This window comes from Chanos chanos, chromosome 1 (assembly GCF_902362185.1).
Source record: "Chanos chanos chromosome 1, fChaCha1.1, whole genome shotgun sequence".
Taxonomy (NCBI): Eukaryota; Metazoa; Chordata; class Actinopteri; order Gonorynchiformes; family Chanidae; genus Chanos; species Chanos chanos.
Window position 1 is genome coordinate 46,496,586 of NC_044495.1, and position 21,558 is coordinate 46,518,143.

Genomic DNA, 21,558 nt, shown 5'->3' on the forward strand with positions numbered 1-21,558 from the left:
CTCCCTAAGGTCCACCTCAAATTGGTCCTCACAAGGATAGCTGTACAAGTATGTGCATACACACATGCAAGCACACACACACACACACACACACACACACACACACACACACAAATAATCTGCCTGTGTAAAATTGTCAGATCATCTTAATTCTCACAGTTGAGTGTGGTGATATTTGATTACTGAGAGTCTGGGTGTAAAATGGCTCTTATGTTCTACATGACTAAGTCCTCGCATACTGGACCACACGGGGTGTGATTAGCATACTCAGTACTTACGTCCTGTGTCTACATCCTCATCCCAATCTCCTCTCATTGTCAGATTAGGATTAATAGTTTTAGCAAAGATCTATAATTTCTCCAAACTGGCTGAAGAAGTGATTGTTCTGGAAGTGATCCCAGGGTTCATCACAACACACACACATATGTACACACACACACACACACACATATATATGTACACACACATCAACATACACACACACTCTCTTTCACTCTTTCTCCCCTCACACACTCAGGGATACACACACACATACTCCCTTCCTCTCACTCCCCTTCCCCTCACACACAGAGTAAACACACAGACACACTTTCTCTCTCTCTCTTTCTCTCTCTCTCTCATACACACACACAAACACACACATCAACAAGCACACAGACTTTCTTTCTCTCTCACACTCTCTCCAACCTCACACACACTGATACACATACACACACTCTTTCTCTCCCCTCATACACAAACATACACGCACACACACACACACACACACACACACACACACACACACAAACAATTGCCTATATGTAAATCAGTACACTGATTGTTCACCTGACAGACATTTTATTATTAATCATCCTCACAGACTCAGTGCAGCTGTCAATGCAGTGTCCTGACACTATCTGCTCCACCAATAATTGCCTATTTACAAAACCACTGAAGTGTTTCCACACAAATGGGATATGAAACGCTGAGCCTGGTCAGACCATATCAGACCTGTCAGCCCTGCTGAGGACTCCACAGCACTCATCTCCTCTTTTCCAGACATTTCCATCTCTCGACCCATTTATCAGAAAGCTGCGTTCCCTTGTTTGCTCATTTCAGCACCACACAGTTTGCAGATTGTTTTTGGATATTATTATTATTAGGCCTATTATTATCATCACCATTATTATTATTATTATTATTATTATTATTATTATTATTATTGTTGTTGTTGTTGTTGTTGTTGTTATTGTTATTATTGTTTTGGAGTTATTTTTGACGCCAAAGCTAAGACAGCGAGGAGTGTTTAAGTGAATGTGTGAAAAATGGTGAGAACAGGATTAATGACCATTTACGGCTGCCAGTAAAGGATGGCATCGTCAGCGGGCACTGATTAGAAGGCAGTGGGCAGCTCTCTTGGCACTCACTGTGTGGCCCCCAGTGCTGTTTCGACTCTTTTCCAAACTGTTGTAAAGATGTCGCTTCCTCCCACTCACCACTCCGCTGCCTGGCTCCCAACAAACCACCTGAGGGATCTAACATGGCGTCTACAGTGTAACATTAGCGTTTGCATTTACCTGGGTTTTTTTTTCACCTCATTTGTGATTTGCACTTTCCTCTTTTTCATAACTGTTTCTTGTTTTAAATCGACAACATTTGGAGCATTTCATATTTACAAAAACAATGATTTTTTTTCTCGCCTACTAACAGGTTGTTAATTATTTAGTATTTATTGGAAGCCATTTGAGAGGATTGAGGTGCTAATCATTGCTCATCCTTCCCCTTTCTCCCTCTCTCTCTCTCTCTCTCTCTCTCTCTCTCCCCCTGTCTCTCTCTGTCTGTCTGTCTGTCTGTCTCACTCTCTCTCTTTCTGTATGTCTCTCTCTCTCTCTCTCTCTCTCTCTCTCTCTCTCTCTCTCTCATTTAACACTGGTAATATGTGTCTGAGTTATAATGCTGATATTCTTCCTAATTTATGTTTCATTTCCCAAATTTCGCCATCTCATTTTTTCTGGGGCTGTAGACAATGAGACTTGACACTGCTGACAATAACAGAGCGTAATTTTTTTTGTTGTTTTCCTCAGGGCTTGATGGAAGCAGACGTATTTGAGCCTTTTTTCTGACCCCTCTGTTTGACTGTGAAGCAGGACCAATACGCTTGAACAGATGGCTGTGCTGACAAGAGCTTTGATTGTGGCCACGCTCACAATTCCCAGCAGGTTCAATTCTGAAATATTTAGCATGTCTCTCAGATATTTCAAGATAATGACACCAAAAGCTAAGATTGTGCTTGATTTACACATTTGAGGGGTTTGCTTTATATTGCTGGAATGAGACACTGTCGTCTAAGCAAAGGCACAAGTTTATGCACAGTAGCACTGGAAAGTTTCCTTCACTACAAATGGTTCTATGGTAGATATCCAACTAAAAATATTAACAGTGCAGTTCCTGGACTTTTGGACTTTTTTCTTTTCTTAAAACAAGCCTGGTTTGTTCTATTTTTTCTTTATTCTATTTTTGATGCAATATCGAATTGCTGCATCACGTTTAGTGTGTCCACAAGACAGTGGGTGTTAATCTGTTTGACAGAGCTGTTCTCTGTGACCTGCCGCTGTTCCCTGTGACTGATCCTAAGATATCACTGAAACATGCTGTGAGGACTGATCTCCTGAGTCTGCCATCTGTGATACAGGACACATGGCTAAGAGACTTATAAAATGGCTGTACATCTTTACCCTGCAATACTGCACTTTGGTATGTTAAAGAATGGGGCTGAGAGAACATGCTTACTGTGATATATAATGTCCAACTAGGACTGTGAGCTCCCATGTCTTCTGTATCAGTCTGCATTTAAGAAATGTCAGTGTTTGATGTGTACTTTGTGTGTCCATGGCAACAACTCATTTTAAGTTCTATCGCAGTTCCACGACTTTCAGGGAACTGGGTCCAGGTAAAACACTGTTTGTCATTACCACAGTGATGCTGCAGTTCACATGTGCATGGTATGGATGTCTACCAGTTGAGTAAAGAATGCTTCTCTAAAATCTCCAGAAACACAGCGCTTTCAGCGCAGGGCATCAGCACCGTGTTAAGGGTGTTTTTCTTCCACTGCCAATTCTGTAACTGGAAGAAAGAAACAACAAGAAACTGCCACCAACAGTGGTTAAAACTAGTGCTGCAGTTATACTACAATGTTATTATGTGAAATATCACTGACTACATATCACGCAAAGCTAAGCAGTAAAATATCAACGTGAACAGATTCAGATTCTGGCCTGCGCAAGCTGAGTCCGTCTGAACTGGTCACTCCTGGCATCAGACATGGCTAATCCTGCCATGCCAGGGAAAAGAGGGAAAGGACCTGCTGGTTATAGCGTTAAGGCTAAGTCTTTGCTTATACACAAATACAGTCCAACAATCCTGGCAAACAGCATGACTAAGACAGAGATATCAAATTTTATTTTCCACCGTTCGACACAAATGTTAATGAAAAACAAACAAACAGCGAGATAGATAGATAGATAGATAGATAGATAGATAGATAGATAGATAGATAGATAGATTTTGTCATGGAAGTACAATGTACATATAGATACTCAAACACATCACAAAACTTCCAAAATTAAATTTGAATAAGGTTCCATTCCTTCCTTTTACATCCACTGTTTACAACAGACGCCATAAATTCTAGACCTGAGGGTCAAAGTGTCACATCTACCAAACAAGGTGGTATATTTTTTTTAAGGATTACCTTACACTTATTTTCTGAGGGTAAAATCATACTGTTTCCCCCAGTCCAAAGCCCAGTCTATTGCAGTACACTATGCTCTTGTATGTAATACATATTATTTAGCATTCATTTTGTTACGCAATAAAAGTAAATATGAAATATTTTGAAAATCCCAAGATATAATTTCCTAGCATTCTGTAGGAAGTCTACACCTTGGCATCAAGCAATCTCAGAGTAATTTTTAAAAAAAACTGAGAATGAGAGAATGGGAGAAAGGCAGGAGAAAAAGAGACTCTTGTTCAAAATTCAAGGGCTGTGTGATTCTGCTGAAGGTTATTTAGCAATACCCACCTTCCCATCCTCTGGACGCTATCAACAGGAGCCTGATGGATGCTGGGTGAGTGGACAGAAAGACAAGCAACCTGTGGAATGTGTGGTGAGCTAATTGATTGGTCATTTGATTGATTGTTTCTTTAATTTGTCTAGTCAGAAGGGAATTTCCTTTTAATTTCTGTGTCAACTCTGTTCATTCTGCTGGAGGAAGCTTTTCAGCTGGAAGCCAACAGAAGTCAGTTAAATGAATATTTAATTCGCTCTCAGGGTCTGAAAAGCTCAAGAATTCTGTACGCTCTAGGAGTCTAAATGAAATGAAACAAAATGAGAAAGAAAGAGAGAAAAAAGAAGTTAGAAACGAATGAGATGATTATCTGTTTTTTTTTCCTTCTTTTTAACCTATCAGTGATGAGTGTCTTATCACCTCCATCCAGTGATTTGATGATCCCTTTTTTCTGGGTCTTGAAATGTTGCTCTATAAGTCAGGAGAATGGTTTTTAATGGAGTGCTCCTGACTTTGCAGGATGGGTTCAGCTCTCAGTCTGGCGGCACAACAGCAGAAAGCAGTTCTCCTTCTTACCATTTCCCACCTCACCAACATACAGTGAAGAATATTCATTACCCTCACGCTGCCTCTGCTTACCTTTTAATTTGACTCTTGACATGATTCTCTCTCTCTCTCTCTCTCTCTCTCTCTCTCTCTCTCTCTCTCTCTCTCTAGTACATCAGTTTGCATATTGTACAGTGTATTTGTGTACAGTATGTAGAATATATTGTATGGTGTGCATTGTGGTGTCTGTTGTTTATTTCACTCCCCCATCTTTCTGTTTCTGTGTACATTTTTTTTTCATGCTGCCACACAAAAGAATTTCCCCTCAGGGATGAATAAAACTGATCTTATCCCATCTTATCTTATCTTATTAAGAAAGCTCTACTAAACTTTGTTTTCCACGTTCTCTCTCTCTCTCTCTCTCTCTGTCCCCCCCTCTCTCTCCCTGTCTCTTATACACTCTCTCTCTCTCTCTCTCTCTCACACACACACACACACACACACACACATTTCCTGTATGTTTCTTTATGGTGAAGAGGAAGGAGGGGCAGAAGTTATGAGGCCATTTCCCTGGTGCACTGTCAGGTTATGTAATGAAGTTCTGAAGAGACCCTATAGCAGTGGATATCGCTCACAGAACAACAACAAAAAAGAAACTTAAGTTAAATAGTTCAGGAATCTAGATAGGTTATTTCACATTTTGAGATGTTAAATTGTGTGTAGGTAGTAGAGTGGGCAGTAAAGGAGTTAATGAGGTGTGACAAGCATAACTGCGTTTTGAAAACATTTTGATGTGAACCAGAACTCTGCTCAGTTTTAGTGGCCAGGTCTCAAAGTTAGGATTCATTCTGTATGACACCACTCCAGGTTGCATCATGCAGGTCTCCAAACTGCAAGGAACGTTCAGAAACAATACATTTGTCCTGTAAAATCATTGTATTACTTGCATCTAACTGATGAAAATAGACTAACGATTTGAACAATTGTTTCTTCATTAAGAGGAGATGCCAGATCCCATACAATACTTTTCATGGTCTGATGACAAAGTAAATATGACAAAATTCGCAATTTCCCCTCAACGCTCCGTTTGCCTACTATCGAACCAGTGCAGGCGTTGCAGCGCCGGGTCCGGGGTGCGGACACAAAACCATCCGCATGCATGAGACAAACACTTCGGGCGGTTTCGTCCACAGCTGCTCACTGCCTCACTTTGAGGGGCTTTACATGCGAGTAGCACGCTCATCCTCACATCTTCAGATCAGCGCTTGAAATCGCTGTGGAAAGCCGCTTCAAACTAAGCGGCATCCCGATACGACAAGAGGAGGGTTTATCCATACTCGGCAACAGAGCTCTTCAGTAAGTAATAAGGGTACATGCGTTGAGAGCCGCCAGAGAAGAGGCAACTGCAACTGCAACGGCTGTGCAATTACCAGTCTGAGAGCATAATTCCCCCATCGCGTGAAGAAGCTACGAGCATTCTACCTCTTACTGCACAGAGGAAGTTTGATAATCTCCCTAAGGAGTATCTTGAAAGGAAGCAGTGAACGGACACCGATTTGATTTGATAGCCTATTTCATTTGCGACTTGGCATTATCCTTTGTCATATTTAAAGATTAGGATGAAACAATCGGAGTAATTCTCAAATTTAGGACATTTCAAACCAAATCAGTCCCGTTTTGTTTTTTGTTTTTGTTTTTGTTTTTTCTTGGAAAAGAGGTCTCACAAGTACGTATGTTAACAAAATATGTGTCGTTATGGTAGATCTCAGCCAGAAACAGCGCTAGAATTTTAGAGGTTTGTGCAGTACTGAAGTAGTTTAGTGTCCGTGAGTAGAATTGTTGTTCGTTTCTCCCTGTATTGATGGAGTAAATCATTCAAGACTGCTGATAGACCCTCTCTCCTTTCGCCCATGAAACCAATTGCTGGATTTTAAGCTTTCCAGAGAATGGTAAATGATCGATGGAAAATCATGAACAGTGTTTCAGAACTCGAAGATGGACAACAGCACAAACCTCAGGTAAGCACGGAGTCAGAATCTTTGGCTGATCTTGCTCTGAGGACTGTATATGTGTAATTCACTTTCGGAACGTACTGTTTGGAAGCAACACAACATATGAATTAAGCTTTATCATCCTATATATGCGCGTAATATCCCCTTTCTCACACTCTCTCTCACTCATACACACACACTCTCTCTCCATGTATATGTATGCATATATGCATACAGTAAGCCATTTGTCGTATGTATACATGTTATACACACATGCACACACACACACACACACACACACACACACACACACACAATGGCTTGTTTTAAAAAACTTGATTCTTGATTTGTACTTTCAAATTCAAATCCACTGCTTCGTAGTGTCTGCTGATCATTTGCTCTATAGATATTGCCTCTAATTACCATCTTATAGTTTGTAAACACATATTAATACCAGATATTGTCATCTGAACAAGTAATTATAGTGCCTTACTGATCTACCCAGCTGAAGACATTCAGAATATCGATAATCAACACTTTCATTATCTTGAAATGCACTTTACGAATCAAATCCATGCACAGTCTCATGCCAGTCCATTTTGTATTCATTATTCAAACTAAGATATCGCTGGCGTTCAGGTGCCATGAGGCTGAGCACAGGCAGATCTGAAACCTTACCAGCAGCATTGTTGAGTGGATGAGAATAATAATGATCAAGTCAGTTACAAAATGCTCCTCTTCAGCACCGGGGGGCTGTGTCCAAGGAACACAGAGAGAGTACATTTGACTGTCAGTCACTTAATAATGAATCTGTGGGAGTCTGTGAGGTTTTTTCTTTATTTTAATGTGAGTGACTTTGTATCTGTTAGATAATCTCATTCCTGGTTGGTGAAACTTCCAGATGCTTTAGTGAGGGTAAGACAAAGTGAACAGATGAGAATTATGGTGTACGGTGATTGTGTGTGGTGGTCTAGCGAAGCTAAAAGATGGAACAGCGCTTTTGTTTCTTACAGCTTTGTCCACACCCCCCACACCCCCCTGCCCCTCAAGTCTTGGTGGCATTTGAGCTTTTTTTGTGTTGTAATCATATGGCTTTCAAGGTCTGTGTCTGCTTTGATCTCCCATCTGAACTGAACAGGATGTATAACGATACCTCTGGTAGAAAGAGAGAGTCAATTTAGGGTTGGAACATCCGTTTATTACCGCAGTTTTCCTTCCTCTTTAATGTCTTCCTCTTTTCTTCAGAACCCAAATCCTCTCCATGCAAACAACTGCCTTATCTGTAATCAACATTAGATAATTAAACAAGTGGTACTAAGTCACTGTGCTGTTAGGCTTTTAATCATCTCTCTTTGGTTCCCATCCCAACCTCACCCAAGTATTTTCAACAGAATGTATTTCTCTGATAGTTTATCATGAAATGTAACTGTTTGCGTGACATAAGGAGTTTTCTTAGGAGTTCATTAATCATTGTAAATGTTCCTGTCATTCTGAGCAGTGTTTGTTTATTAATGACTCTGTGTGGTGTTTATTCATGACATATTCTCTCTGAGGAAAGAGGACTCTCTCAGGGGATCAATAGAACTGTTCACCTGCCATAGCAGTTAGAAACAGAGCGGTTCAGAATATGATGGACATGTTTGGTGATCCCCTCTGTTGCTCTTTGTGGCTTGATTTCCCACTCGAGTGTAATGGGGAGAAGCAGTCTGGCTCAGTTCCAGGCAGGAATGCACCTGTAAAAAACAGGTTAAAAATAGGACTTAGTGAAATCCAATGAGGCTGGGAGACTGGCAATTACACACGAAGGTTTTACCTGCTTCAACAGTTTTCCTCCTAACGCTGTGTTATAGTGTATGGGTTCCATATGCATTACCCATCTGTGCTTGGATTCCTGAGAGCATATTGTCTTAGAGAGGCACACACACACACACCCACTGTGTGTGTGTACTCACTTGCACTCACACAGACACACAGACTCACAGATGCACACACGCACATGCACCCGCACCTGCACTCACTCACTCGCTCACACACTCCTTGCACTCATACACACGCGTGTGCGTGCACACACACACACACACTCACACAACACACACATACACACACATGTACACACTCAAAGTTTTTGTATTTAGCTGTAGGTGATGAATAAGGATAAGCCTGTTTTATAGCACAGACCAGCTTACTTTGCGACAAACAGCTTGCTATATTAAAAATAGCTTACAGTATGACAAAGAGCTGGTCACCATTAGCTGTAGCAAAGTTTATCACTATAAAATTAGAGGTTGATTTACCATAGTATTATAGGCATTGAACATTTTTCATTAAATCTGCCCTTCATGTCTCAAAAGTGGCTAATTCTTTTATTCATGTGAGGTTTTCCCAGCAAAGACTTGATTTTAGGTATTTGAGATCACTTTAGTTTGTTTTAACCATATATACTGCATATGTGTGTGTGTGTGTGTGTGTGTGTGTGTGTGTGTGTGTGTGTGTGTGTGTGTGTAAATCCATCCCTCTTCCAGTGGTTGTATCTTCCTCATTCCTTCCTCTTCCGAACAATAGTTATAAATAAAGCAATGTACTACAACAACAACAACAACAACAACTACTACTACTACTACTACTACTACTACTACTACTACTACTACTACTACTACTACTACTACTACTAATATAACACCTGTTGTGTGTGAGGGAGAGCGTCTATGTGTGTGACAAAGGAGAAAGCGTAATTCATGTGTATGTTTCCTATTTGTTTTTAAAACCACCAAGAGAATGACAGAGAGAGGACTGAGCTGAACACACTTATGGAGCTGAGGGTAATGAGGAAAATGTGTTTGTGTAGGCCTAAGTTTCATTTTCTGTAAATATCTAGATAGATGTGTTCAAAAAATAGAAAATCATCATTAGCGGACAGAGCTGAACTTCCCAGAGTTAGTGCAGTGCTAAGAAAACCTTAATCTCCACCTTAAAATCATTCGTGATTTTTACGTGTCCTTCCCATAACCCAGTGTTACATGTTAACTCTGTCTCTAACTGATGTGCTAACTGACATGCTCATTAATCTTTAAGGATTGTTGAAATCTTGTCTCTGCTCTACACTCAACCCCAGACAATGACTGCTGAATAGACAGCTAAATAAACCCACATCTCAAATGTGCATTCTCACGGTTTACAACGAAATTTAAAATCAGGTCGAGAGAGTTGTATTTTTAGAAATAAAACATTGTATTATTCTGTTTTATCTTAGAATATGATATTTCGTTAATATTCGTCGGCAGAAGAAGAGCACAACAGATTCTCTGGCACAGGGAAGTTGAAGTGTTTATGTAGGGACGACAAGTTGCAGATATCAGATTATTGGCTAACATCTGTATTTTGCTGCTTTGCTAGAACAGCCTAATATAAAACTACATTTGCATAAAACTGCATTTTCAATTATATTTACATAGACACACATGTTGGTGTGTTTTCAAACTGGTGCACTTAACATGACTCGCATGAATATAAATCTAAATTTGATTTATATTTTGCGTACAGCTGAGGAGGAATATGGTATGGAGAACAGACCAGAGTGCTCTGTCTGGGGGAACTGTCATTTTCACATGATTAACTTATTGAATGAATGTCCATGATGAGAATGCTGGTTTTATTCTGCCAAGTCCTTAATTATTATATTTTTTCATCATTTTTTATTTTTATTTTATTTATTTTTTAATTTGGAAAAAAAACCCCACTAAACATGTTTTAGGTTGAGCTGAATGTACCTGCTATTTGAACTACATTTCAGACAAAATAATGAAAAGTAAAAGAAAGTGACCGCAGAAGTGGTCAAGCAAATCAATGACATATAACAGTCACATGTACAAGCAAAACCACAGATCCCTCTGTTAAGGTCCCTTATGTCTTATGTGGAAGGGGGCAATTCATGTGTCTGAAATAAGATCAGAGTATATTAATGAAAGTCATAGGTGTCATACGTGGTATTCCATGCAAAAGCACTGACTACAACACAGCCACTATATGCTCACTTACCAGCCTAACTGATGACCTTCTCAGGGGTCAGTAATGTAAGCACTACTCTGGGTGGTCTGTTAGTCTACAGCACTGTGAGTCACGGCTTGTTCTCTGCATACAATGTTCAGTCAGGCTGTTTATTAGGGTCGGTCCTGTTGGTGTGTTTTGAAGTTTAAGCTTCTCTCTCGAAAAGAAAACAGCTCCTGACTGAATCCCAGGGCCTGCCCGAGAGGAGCCTAAGTAAGGAGGAGGGTGCAGAGGAGCATGGATGTTGGCTCTAGAATGGATAAAACCCCTCTCCTCTTTTGGGAGCAGTGGCAGTATCTTGGCTGTCCTGGTTTGGACTGTCCTCTTTCTCTCTCTTCAGCTTGGCATCTTTTCTCTCTGTCAAACTTGAGACATTCTACTACTTTTTATGATATCTACATTAGAATTGTTATTTACACAGCATAAACGTTCTTTTTTGACAACTGTTTAATTTTTTGTTTTTGTAGGGATTAGTTGTCCAAATTGTAGCTATTTTCTTAGTAGCTGAATTCTTCTGAAGACACTGTTATAATATTATTTCACACATTAGAACATATTGAATGCATGACAGTGCACTAAAAAGAAAAACAGATACTACACTGATGTGACAGTTGATTGTTTGGTTTAAGTGGTGATATGCTTTGGCAACAAGGGGGCGGAGTCAACAATGATGTGAATGGATCTGACTCATAAAATACTGGTTTCTGAAGGATTTTAGAGAGCACTCATCAAAACCATAAATATGTTTCCTTCATCACAAAATCACTTGTTAATCTCTAAGATTAATTGTTTTGGGAATGGCTCATTTATAAATTATTACAGCTGCCCCACTCTGAATGGATTTTAAAGTTTAAAAATCTGTGTCAAACTGCCTAGATATGGTCTAGAATGATTTAATTGTGTGCTGTTGTTTTTCCTAGAGAAATATAATGTCAGCTACAACACTGTGAAGGTGAGCTAAAATGTCTGTGTTTTACTGGATGATTCAGGCCTTTTGCATTCAGTACACGGTACTGGTTACCACTCCATTAGTAAATGCCAGAATAATTGGACTGGTTGTGTTTACAAGTCCTGCCTGACCTTGATGGGGGCTCTGTGTGTGTGTGTGTGTGTGTGTGTGTGTGTGTGAGGGGGTCTTAGGTCACACACTGGAAATCTTAACATGAAGGTGAATGAACTGGCCTTTCCTAAAAAGATGCTGTGGATTAGTGACAGGGTGGGCTTGCACAATTTACATATGGAAGCAAAACTGCAATGTTTTCTGGTAGCAATGAAATGAATGTAATGCAAATTGGATTACAAAGTATGAATCTGCAACCATTTGCAAATAATATGCTAAGCAAATAATTAGCTATGAAAACAGAGAAATTCTCACAGACTTCTCAGGGGTGGGTAACTTTGGGTAGTTTCTATTGCTTTCGCGTTATCACATCCATTCCAATAACATACATTGATTCAAACAAGATGCGGGTAGTGCCGTTGGAAAAAAAACCAGGTAAATAGTTCATAGTGTTATAACTCATTTGTTGTTCTGATTTCAAACGAATATTTCCTGCTTAATGACTGTTAAGTGGGGATTGTCGAGGCCTATTATATTCCGTTGTCAACTGACGACGAACTCACTTGAACACTGACCGTCGTGTTCTTTCACTGTAAATACAGTATTCTTCTCTTTGACTTCACCGAAGAATCATTATTCCACTCGGAGCTCACGCTGATTCTTGTTTGCATCTGAGAGTTCACAGTCCGTAGTTATGTGGGCTGAGGCGACACTAGCTTGGTTTTCGGTTCTTCTAGTTTCAGCTGGTCTGGTTTTATCGTTCTGTGGAGCGCAAGCTCTGTGCTTTATTCGATTATCACCAGTAACTCTTGTTTCAGAGAAGCTCTTGCCTGGAGTGTGGCAAAATTCATGGCTGCATGGTTTTTTTTTTTGCATTGTTTGTACACGCCTTTGGCCACACCAGCTGGTGTCTTAGTCCTGCATTGTCCACGTGTCATTGCGAATTATCATGATTAAACTTCAGTGTTCCTTGAAACGATAAATAAACAAACAAATAAAAGAGAAGTACAACAAGCAAACAAAGTCTCTAGAAGTCACGGTATCAGATAAAGTTAGGGGTGAGTAAATCACCCCAAAAATATCTATTTAAAGAGGGGTTCAGTAGAACTCCGTGTTTGGGATTTCCATTTCAGGGCGAAGCGAAGGAGAGCGAGAAAGTTTCGTTTTATGCAGTCATACAAAGGGCTGAGGAGAGTTTGTGGATTCAGCTCAGCATGAAGACTTTTGTTCCTTTCGGTCGGACTGCCTGTGAGCTCAGTGCCTCCAGCTGCAGGCTCTTAAAAAAAGCCAGCATCCCATTGAAACAGAGGAGAGAGCTGAACTTGATGGCTGAACTGAATGCTTCTAAAGACCTCAAGCGGGACATGTGCAAGGGAGAAGAGATTATTTGGGGCTAGTAAAAAGGAAAAGGCTCTTACTTGGTTATAGGATTTGGTTCAGTTTATCATCATATTTTTATCATTCCGTCATGTTCTTATAACGTTGGCCACAGAAAGAAAAAATCCGATCTCCTATGATTTTCATTTAGAGCATGTATTCGGTAACCTTACTTTTCTGCTAACGTGTTCCAGTTTTTTGGAGGAAAAAAAGAATCAACGTATGTTTTCTTGCCTTGTTTGTACCTTTTATCTTGATGTTCTGTCTTCCTTTTTACCGTAGTTAAAAGTGCAGTGCCTGCGCAACCAGAATTTTAACCGCAAACTCAAAGCTTCACCTTAATCCCAGCGAAGCCTCCGTATGTATAATTAAGCACGATTTAGCGTCCGACGTACTTAGCGTATTCGTTGTGGTTGGATGTGAGAAGTCTCGGATTTCCATCTGGCATATGGTGCTAGCTCTTTCGCTGATGTCTCAGTTAAATATCCATCATTGTACATTGGGGGCTACTTGGGGACAAGTGAAACTTGATGGACGCGATCCCACATGTGTAAATTCATTGAAGTGAATGGCTCAGATATCTGTCGTTTATTCTCTCCGTTTCCTTTTGTTTTTTCCCCCGTATTCTGTCTTTGAGGTGTCATACTGTGAAATTTATGGGCTAAAAGCGATTAACCTTTGACGTGGTTCTGATGCGCTCTATGTTCCTGTCAGTTCTCATCTTAAACAAGCGGGATTAATTGTACATCACTTTAATTAGTTCTCACTGTCTCTCTAAAGGCAGCGTGACAAAAGGAGGCGAAATATATTTGTAATGGACTTTACTGGCTCTTAGTTTACGCTTGAGATTCACAATTTATTGAGTTTCTTCCCCTTATTCAGACAGGCTGTTTCAGTGCAGTTCAATGCAGCATAGTTCAGTTCAGTAGAAACTGAATTGAATTGTTCAATTCGATTCAATATAGTTAAAAAATCAAGTGGAATCCTGATTTGATTTGGTTTGGACTAAGGTTTCCTTAAAAAATAGTCTTCACAATTTCATCAAACTTTCCAAAAAGTCATAACACTCCCTGTGTTTTAATAAGAAAAAAGAGAGAATAAAGCATCAAAAAAGCCCCAAACACATATGAATACTAAACAGTTTCTGGCAATTGAGGGAACAGCAAGAGAGGGAATATTTGCTCTTCTCTGACAAAATAGTTCAGGCTCCAGTCAAGGAGAGTAGGAAGGACCGAGGACTTTAATTTTCATTACAAAGCCTTTTCTCTCATCCATGAACGCATGGCTTGATATGGATTACTGTGCACTTTTCCCAAGTCCAGCCAGCTCCGCTTTCAAAACAGGCAGTGGAGGGCCTCAGATAAAAATGTGTTAGTGACAGTGTGCTCATTAGAGAGAGCAGGCCGTCTGTGTGCACTCCAACAGGAGAGATTGACACGGGTGGCTCTTTTGATGTGTGCTTGCTTGCATACATAAACGGAGGATATTAATGGCTACTGTGCCCCCCCTGTGATGTCTCATAGACAATTTATCTCGGAGAGATTGCTCGTTAAAGCATCCATCTTCGCCGCTGGCTCGTTCCGCCACTCTCCCACGATCTGCCAGGCGGAGGTTTGCCGCACAGCGAGATATATTAAAATGCCGAGAAGCGTCAGCAGCTTTGTCATCAGTGTGAGACAGGCTGAGAGATAAATGGCAAGAGCATGTGCTGGAGATATAGCCCAACCAAAGCTGTTAGGAAGTGGAACAAACATGACAAAAAGAAGACAGACACAGCCCTACCTCTCAGGTCCACTGATATTAACGTGCAAGCATAACTTTTGATTCTAAAATGAAAGAAGAAGAAAAAATGGGGAAAACTATGATACGATGGGTCCAAAGTGCTACATCAAGATTTGTATTTTTTATTTTTTTTTTTGGCATTGAACCTGTCTTCAAGCAACAGCTCTTTTGTGGCACCATTTGTTAGCTTGTTAGCTGTAACCTTTTTAAACTTGTTTTAAAAAAGCCTTGTATAAAACTGTTTGTGACACTGTGTTTTCTTGTTTTGCTTTTGAGCCAATCTATTTGTGTTTGTGTGTGGTAATTTGCGTTTTGTAATTTACAGTTTTGATTTCCTGGTCAGGCCACATGTTCCATAACCAACCCATAAATCATACTGATGTCAGGGTTAAATTGAGTCCATTCTCAAATGTTAAGTCACGTGGGTCTGGAAATGAACAGACAGTATGAAACATTTTTTTTCCTAGAGGCACAAATGCAAACTTTCAAAACCCATATCCAAAGCAAATACAAATATAGCTGTGCTTCATCAGTCAAATGTACCTTCTGTAAATTACCATTGGCCTAGGGAAATGCCTATGACTTGAACCAACCGTTAGGGCTCAGCCAAGTTTCCCAAACATACGTAATCACTGGTTACTTTCCTCTGACTGATGTAACATAGGGTTTTAAGATGGTGATACTGACAACCCCCAAATGCCTCTTAAGGATGATCTAACCCTGTCCAAAATATACTCTGTTGAACATCAATGCAGTGCTAAAGTGAGTTTGGCTAGTACAGACTGTAACCCAAGTGTTATTTGACCAAACCTCAGGGTATTCAGTTTGGTGGAATAAGGGACTGTCTGTGGTGGCTTTGTTCCCAACTTTTAAAGAGGCCTGTAAAACAAAATGCATGTTAGTATAAATAGTTGTCGAGTCCCACCCACAGGCTCACACTTCACAAAGGGTTTTGTGTCAATGCCCTAGTGAACACAGACACCTTTTTACGTTGGCCGAAAAAAAGAGAGTTTGTTCTTATTGTAAACGGCTACTTATCCCTAAGCAAATAAAAACCACGCATCATAAAGATGAAAGTCTGTTGCGGAAAGAATAGCTCTCGTGTTACGCTTCAGGTTTTGTGATATACTTACAGAGGCTGGAGCATTTTCAGTCTCATTTGTGTGACTGGTCTTCCTTACCTGTCTCAGATCTCCAGCCGATTAGATCCAAAGCAGAGCTAAAGGCTAATGTCCCGAGTATTGTCCATTCGCTCATTAAGACAAATGCCTTTGGTGCTTAATGGAATCTTTTATTAGACTCATCAACATGAAACTCCAAAATGTTTCTGAAAATGACAGTGAGAGAAATAAAAAGATAAAAATAATAATAATAATAAACCATTTAAAAGTCCACAAGCAGTGCAATTCAAAGAACAATCTCTCAAAGTTTTTGAAAAGGTGAACCTAAGGTAAGAGAAGACATGAGGATATTTCATCATAACCTGAGAAGGGTTGTATTTTAGCATTAGGTATGAGGAGTGAGACCGTTTTGATGTATATGCAGTTGCCATGGTGACCTTCACTTTGGTTTGGCGTCACTAGGGAGCTGTGATAGCTTTTAAAGGCCTGCTATCACTGACACTCCAAACACGAGGTCACCCTGGTGTGATGTCACCCTAAGGAGGTGCAAATGGCTTGATGTTACAAAACAAGATGGATGAAGGAATACTTAAGACTGGCTTTGACTTGCCATCAGAGCGGATCACAGGCAGTGACATAGAATCTGCTATGGACAATAAGATTAGATTGGATAATATGATTACATTCATCGCGTTCAACACACTGTTTCATCAGTTCAGCAGGTTATATGGTTCAAAATATAAAGTAGATATCTGCAGTGAAACAATGCTATGGTGACATTGCTATTCTCCTCCAAACTGCAGGTCTTCAGTACATTGGCTATATGTCTTTTGGTTGACTTAGTTTCACTTATTTTTTCTATATTAATACTGTAATATTAATTTTGTCATGAATATTACTCATGCAACTGAAACCTAATCTGTTAAGTTCAGTTAAGTTAAATTCAAGATTATTTAGAGCCCAGTATCACATTTTAAAGTCTCAAAGGGCTTCACATGCCCACAACAAACAAAACAGGAATGAAGTTAAGAATGAAGAAACTCAATTTCTGCCCCCTGCGGTCTCCATGTCATTTGTCAATGGTGAAAAAGCTCCAGTGAGTTGACTGTAAATGGGAGACCAGTTTAATGGACTTTCTTTTGTTGTCTCTGATAGTTCAGGGTTTATTTTAATATTGTACAGTGCTGTTTCATGATTAAATAAGGTATTTGTGTCCTGTGGTAGTTCTGGGTGTATTTCTCCTATGCTCTGTTCCAAGGCTATGGTCTCCTGATAAACGTTGTCTCAGAGCTGTACAATAAGGAGCTAACTGAAATGGATTACTGTGATTATGCTGCAGGAACCATCTCTTCCCATAGGAGATAAAATGTTTCCATTCTCTATTCCTTTGCAGTCGCAAACGGGCAACAAACATTTATCTTTGCGGCTGCTGGATTTAAAAGCACAAACACCTTCGTATTCTTTTTCATTCCAGCTGTGTACAAATATGGTCAAATGCCATGTGACCAAACAGGAGGCCGACTGTCACAGGAGAGAGGGGACCCGTGGCCTCTCCAGTGGCCCTTTAAAATGGCGACTGGCCCTTTTTTATCTGAAGGACAACGGAACTGTTCCTTTCCAATACCAATGGGAGAGAAAGATTCACAAGAAAAACTTGAAGTACACAGCATAACATTGGAGGACAGTGGAGATGAGGGGACACATTCAGTGTTGTTGAACAAACTGTGCTGATACAATTTGATTTAAAAATCCTGATCCACAGATAACCAAGGCCCTCTCAAAGGCGGCAGCACGCATTGTGTGTTCATCATCATGTTCAAGACAGGGAAAAAAAGGAAAAAGAGAGAAAAACAACAGATCCGCTCTGTTCCACTCACTGCTCAGACATGTGCAGCATAATATTTACTCTGAGACTTCTTCACATAGACAGCAATGTACATACCTCATATCTGCCCTCTCAGTTCTGTACAGGGTCGCAGGCCTGGTGTATGTGCATGCATGCATGTGTGTACGTGCGTGTGCACACATGTATGTGGATATGCGTGTGTGTGTGTGTGTGTGCGCGTGTGTGCGCACACACGTTTGCTCATGTATGTACGTGTGTGTGTTAATGCATGTGTGTGTGGGACTGTTTGTATCATCTTTTTGTCTGTAATGTGGCACAGCAGGCAGATTGAGGTAGGGCAGAGTGATATGTCTTGGTCATAAGGGAGGTTAGCTGTGAGAGAACAGGCTGAGTTATAGCATCTGCCCACAGAAGCATCCTCTGGAGCCCCGGCCCTTGCCTGGAAGACCAATCACTGGCTGCATACATCGCTGCCTGTCCTTGGAGTCAGGCAGACAGGGGAGCCTGCAAAGAGGAGGGCCTGTCATTTCTGCCTGATACAACACTCACACAAACAAACTCACACATAAGAATCATGTGATGTACATCCAGATACACACATAACAAAGTTACAAACACACAGAGAATTTGGTTAGGCACCCCTTCAAATATAACATAGGAGGAACATAAAAGGAGAAAATGAATTCCTTCTTAACAAGGACAGAAATCTCTTTCTCTCTGACCCCCCCCCCCCCCACCCCCCACCCCCGACCACCTCTCTCTCTCTCTCTCTCTCTCTCTCACACAAACACACACACAGACTCACCAGGGAGAAATCACGTATTCTCAGTCATTTGAAGCTTAAAGAGAAGAGGAGGTCAGTGCTGGTGATCTCTGATTAAAATGTGATGACAGGGAGTTTTCTGCTCCCTCTTCAACCACAGATAGCTGTAATTTCACTAGCAGAGCGTGTGTTCTAAAGTGCTCATTCTTCTGGAACATTGAGGGAACCTCAATTTCCTCCCAGATGGAGAGAAGGCTGAACCACTCAGTAAGAGCATCTTAGTAAATATTCTCCCATGCCCAATTTTGCAGAGCTACGCCAACTCCATCAATATGTATGTAGAGAATTCACTGCTTTGACCTGTGGAACTCCGCACATTTATAACTAAATTCCTCAAAGCAGACACGACCATTACTGCCCCCCCCCCTCCATATGCTGTAGTAATTAGAAACCTTATGATAAGAAGTTAACATTTTTCTACTTTGCCTCGAATACCTCATCCTCACCTACAGTGCCTCATCTCTTACCACATCCATTCTGTCTGCTTTGATCTTAAACAAATCAGGACAGGCTGGGTGTTTGATTTTTGATATGTATAATGACTATAGTGTACAGTTGTTGTCATAACCGCACGGCATCTCCAGTACAGAGTGAGGGATGAGTGTGGGAGAGGATATGGGTCTGTCTGCCTACAAATGGGCATGTGTGTGTTTACATATGTGCATGTGTGTGTGTGTACGCACGCGTGTCTTTGTGTGTGTGTACGCATGCTTGTGCGTGTGTGTGTGTGTGTGTGTGTGTATCTGTGTGTATGTATGTTTGTGTGTGTCTGTTCATGTGTGTCTTTACGCATGCTTATGTATGTGTGTCTGTGTGCATGCGTGTATGTGTGTGACACACAACGAAGTGAACAAGTGAAATGTCAGGCAGCTGAGCGGCCCAGGTTCACATCCCGTCTCTGCAAAGGGATCTGGGTAACAAGCAAACACAGCCATGTTTTTTTATGACACTGCTGGGGAAGAAGACAGAGACAAGTCTGGCTTTTGACAGCTCAAAGCACAAAAAAGATTCCCCCGCCCACACTAGTAATATTAAACATTTATCAACTCAAACAAGCTAATGAAGCCACACTCACTGGGCCAGAACGACAGTCTCTTAACACACGTCTTAGATTCACTCTGCTGGTTTATTTGTGTCTCTGTGACGGCCACCAAAAGCAAGGAGCAGAAGCCTCTGTGTGTCAGTGCTACAGTTCTTTTGCTTTTGTGTCTCCATATGTTAGTGCTAAGCCAGTCCGCACAGAACACCCAGTCTTCCTAAAGCCACGCTACAGATCAAACCTAATCCCTGGCATCTGCTCTCACCATATCATTAAGAGCATGGCATGTTGGGAAGATTGTGACACTCCCACAGTATACTGTATTTAAATAACATGTTTGTATAACACGTTTTTTTAATTGAGGATGACGGGCTTTGCTTTCAAGGGTCTGGAAATGGCACAAGGTGCATGGTGTTCGAAAGCAAGAGCTCCGGCAGTGGATTTCAGACTCTATTTCTGAAGCTTCTTCACCAAACTCCTGACTGTACCATTTTAGCATTTTAACCTTTCACAACAGTATGAATTTCTCTTTTAGTTGAGAAATAAAAGAATTTTATGCTTTCTTTCGAGAAGGAGGGCTGGTCTTACTCATAGAACTTTGACCTCGGCTGGTTTCATCCATGCCGCCAGCTGGTAGGACGAACTGGCCATGAGATTTATCCTGATTCTATCTGTTAGAAAGAGCTCAAGGTCAGTTCATAAGCTCGTTGTGAACAAGCCAGCATTAATTAAAACCCTGCTTCATCCTTTATACTGTGCAAAAAAGCTGCCTGGAACAGATAACAAAAAAGAAAAAAAAATCGAGGGCTATACATGTCTGCCTGTCTTACCCTCCTGACTGTCTTACCCTCCTCACTGTCTTACTTTCCTCACTGTCTTACCCTCCTGTCTTACTTTCATCACTCTCTTACCCCCCTCACTGTCTTACCCTTCTGCCTGTCTTATCCTCCTCACTGTCTTAGTTTCCTTACTGTCTTACCCTCCTTTGTAAATGCTCGTCTCTTGAGGTGTCTCCATGTCCTTAACCTTACTCTTTAAATAACCCTTTGGTCATTTTAAGACTAGAGTTTCACTCTACTCCAGTGTTCCCTAGTTAGAGGTCACAGATGTGAGAAAAACATTTGGTTTGAGATTTTTATACAAGAACTGTTTTGTTCCTTTTCACATCATATATGAAAGGGTCAAGCTTAGGTATCATTAAGTTGTCATCATGAAATTTTGTCAAAAAGAAAATCAACATAATTTACACAAAAATGTAGCAGCTAAATTGTCTGCTGTGGTACACATTATTCATAAACTATTCATACACTCTTTCACCAAACACAATTTGCAGTTTGGTCGGTTACAAGTCTGAGAAATGTGTGAGAATATGTTCTTTACAGACACAAAGGCTATGTGTTACTCTTGTGTGGAATTGGGAACATACAGGATATTTGCTTGATTTGAACAGTCAGTATAACCTAAATAAACAATAAATAATTTTTAAAAATCTCATTTACTCTAACAACAAACATCCTCAACAAGTACAGAGTCACGGAAACAGTTGGGCTTTGCCGCTTTGGACCCAGGAATAAGAGTCTGGTTCCCTCTGGCATGTAATAAAGTGGAATTGCTTTTGTGCCAGCTGCATGGTGTGGCGTTGGCAGCGTGGGTCAAAGTTTCAGTTTAATCTTGTTCTGTGGAGGAGAGAAGATGCTGCTGTCAGAAAACAGGCTTGTGACCTCTCAGTAAAAGTTGGTTTGACACAGGCTTGTATCTCGTTTGTATCCATCAACCGCCGAGTATCTAGACACACATCAAGGCCTCATGCCCAATTTCTCCCTCTTTTTTTATTTTCTATTGGAGCTGTGAGCTGTCTGTCCGTCCCTTCACGCTGTATG

General features: G+C 40.7%; 1 protein-coding gene across 1 annotated transcript in view; it reads left to right on the forward strand.

Moving 5' to 3' along the window:
- Positions 1–6,541: 6,541 nt before the first annotated feature.
- Positions 6,542–21,558, forward strand: part of fibcd1a (fibrinogen C domain containing 1a) — a 62,903-nt gene continuing 47,886 nt past the window's right edge. Inside the window, exon 1 of the mRNA XM_030781916.1 lies at positions 6,542–6,613. Coding sequence (XP_030637776.1) covers positions 6,542–6,613 — 72 coding nt within the window. The remainder of the gene's footprint in view (positions 6,614–21,558) is intronic.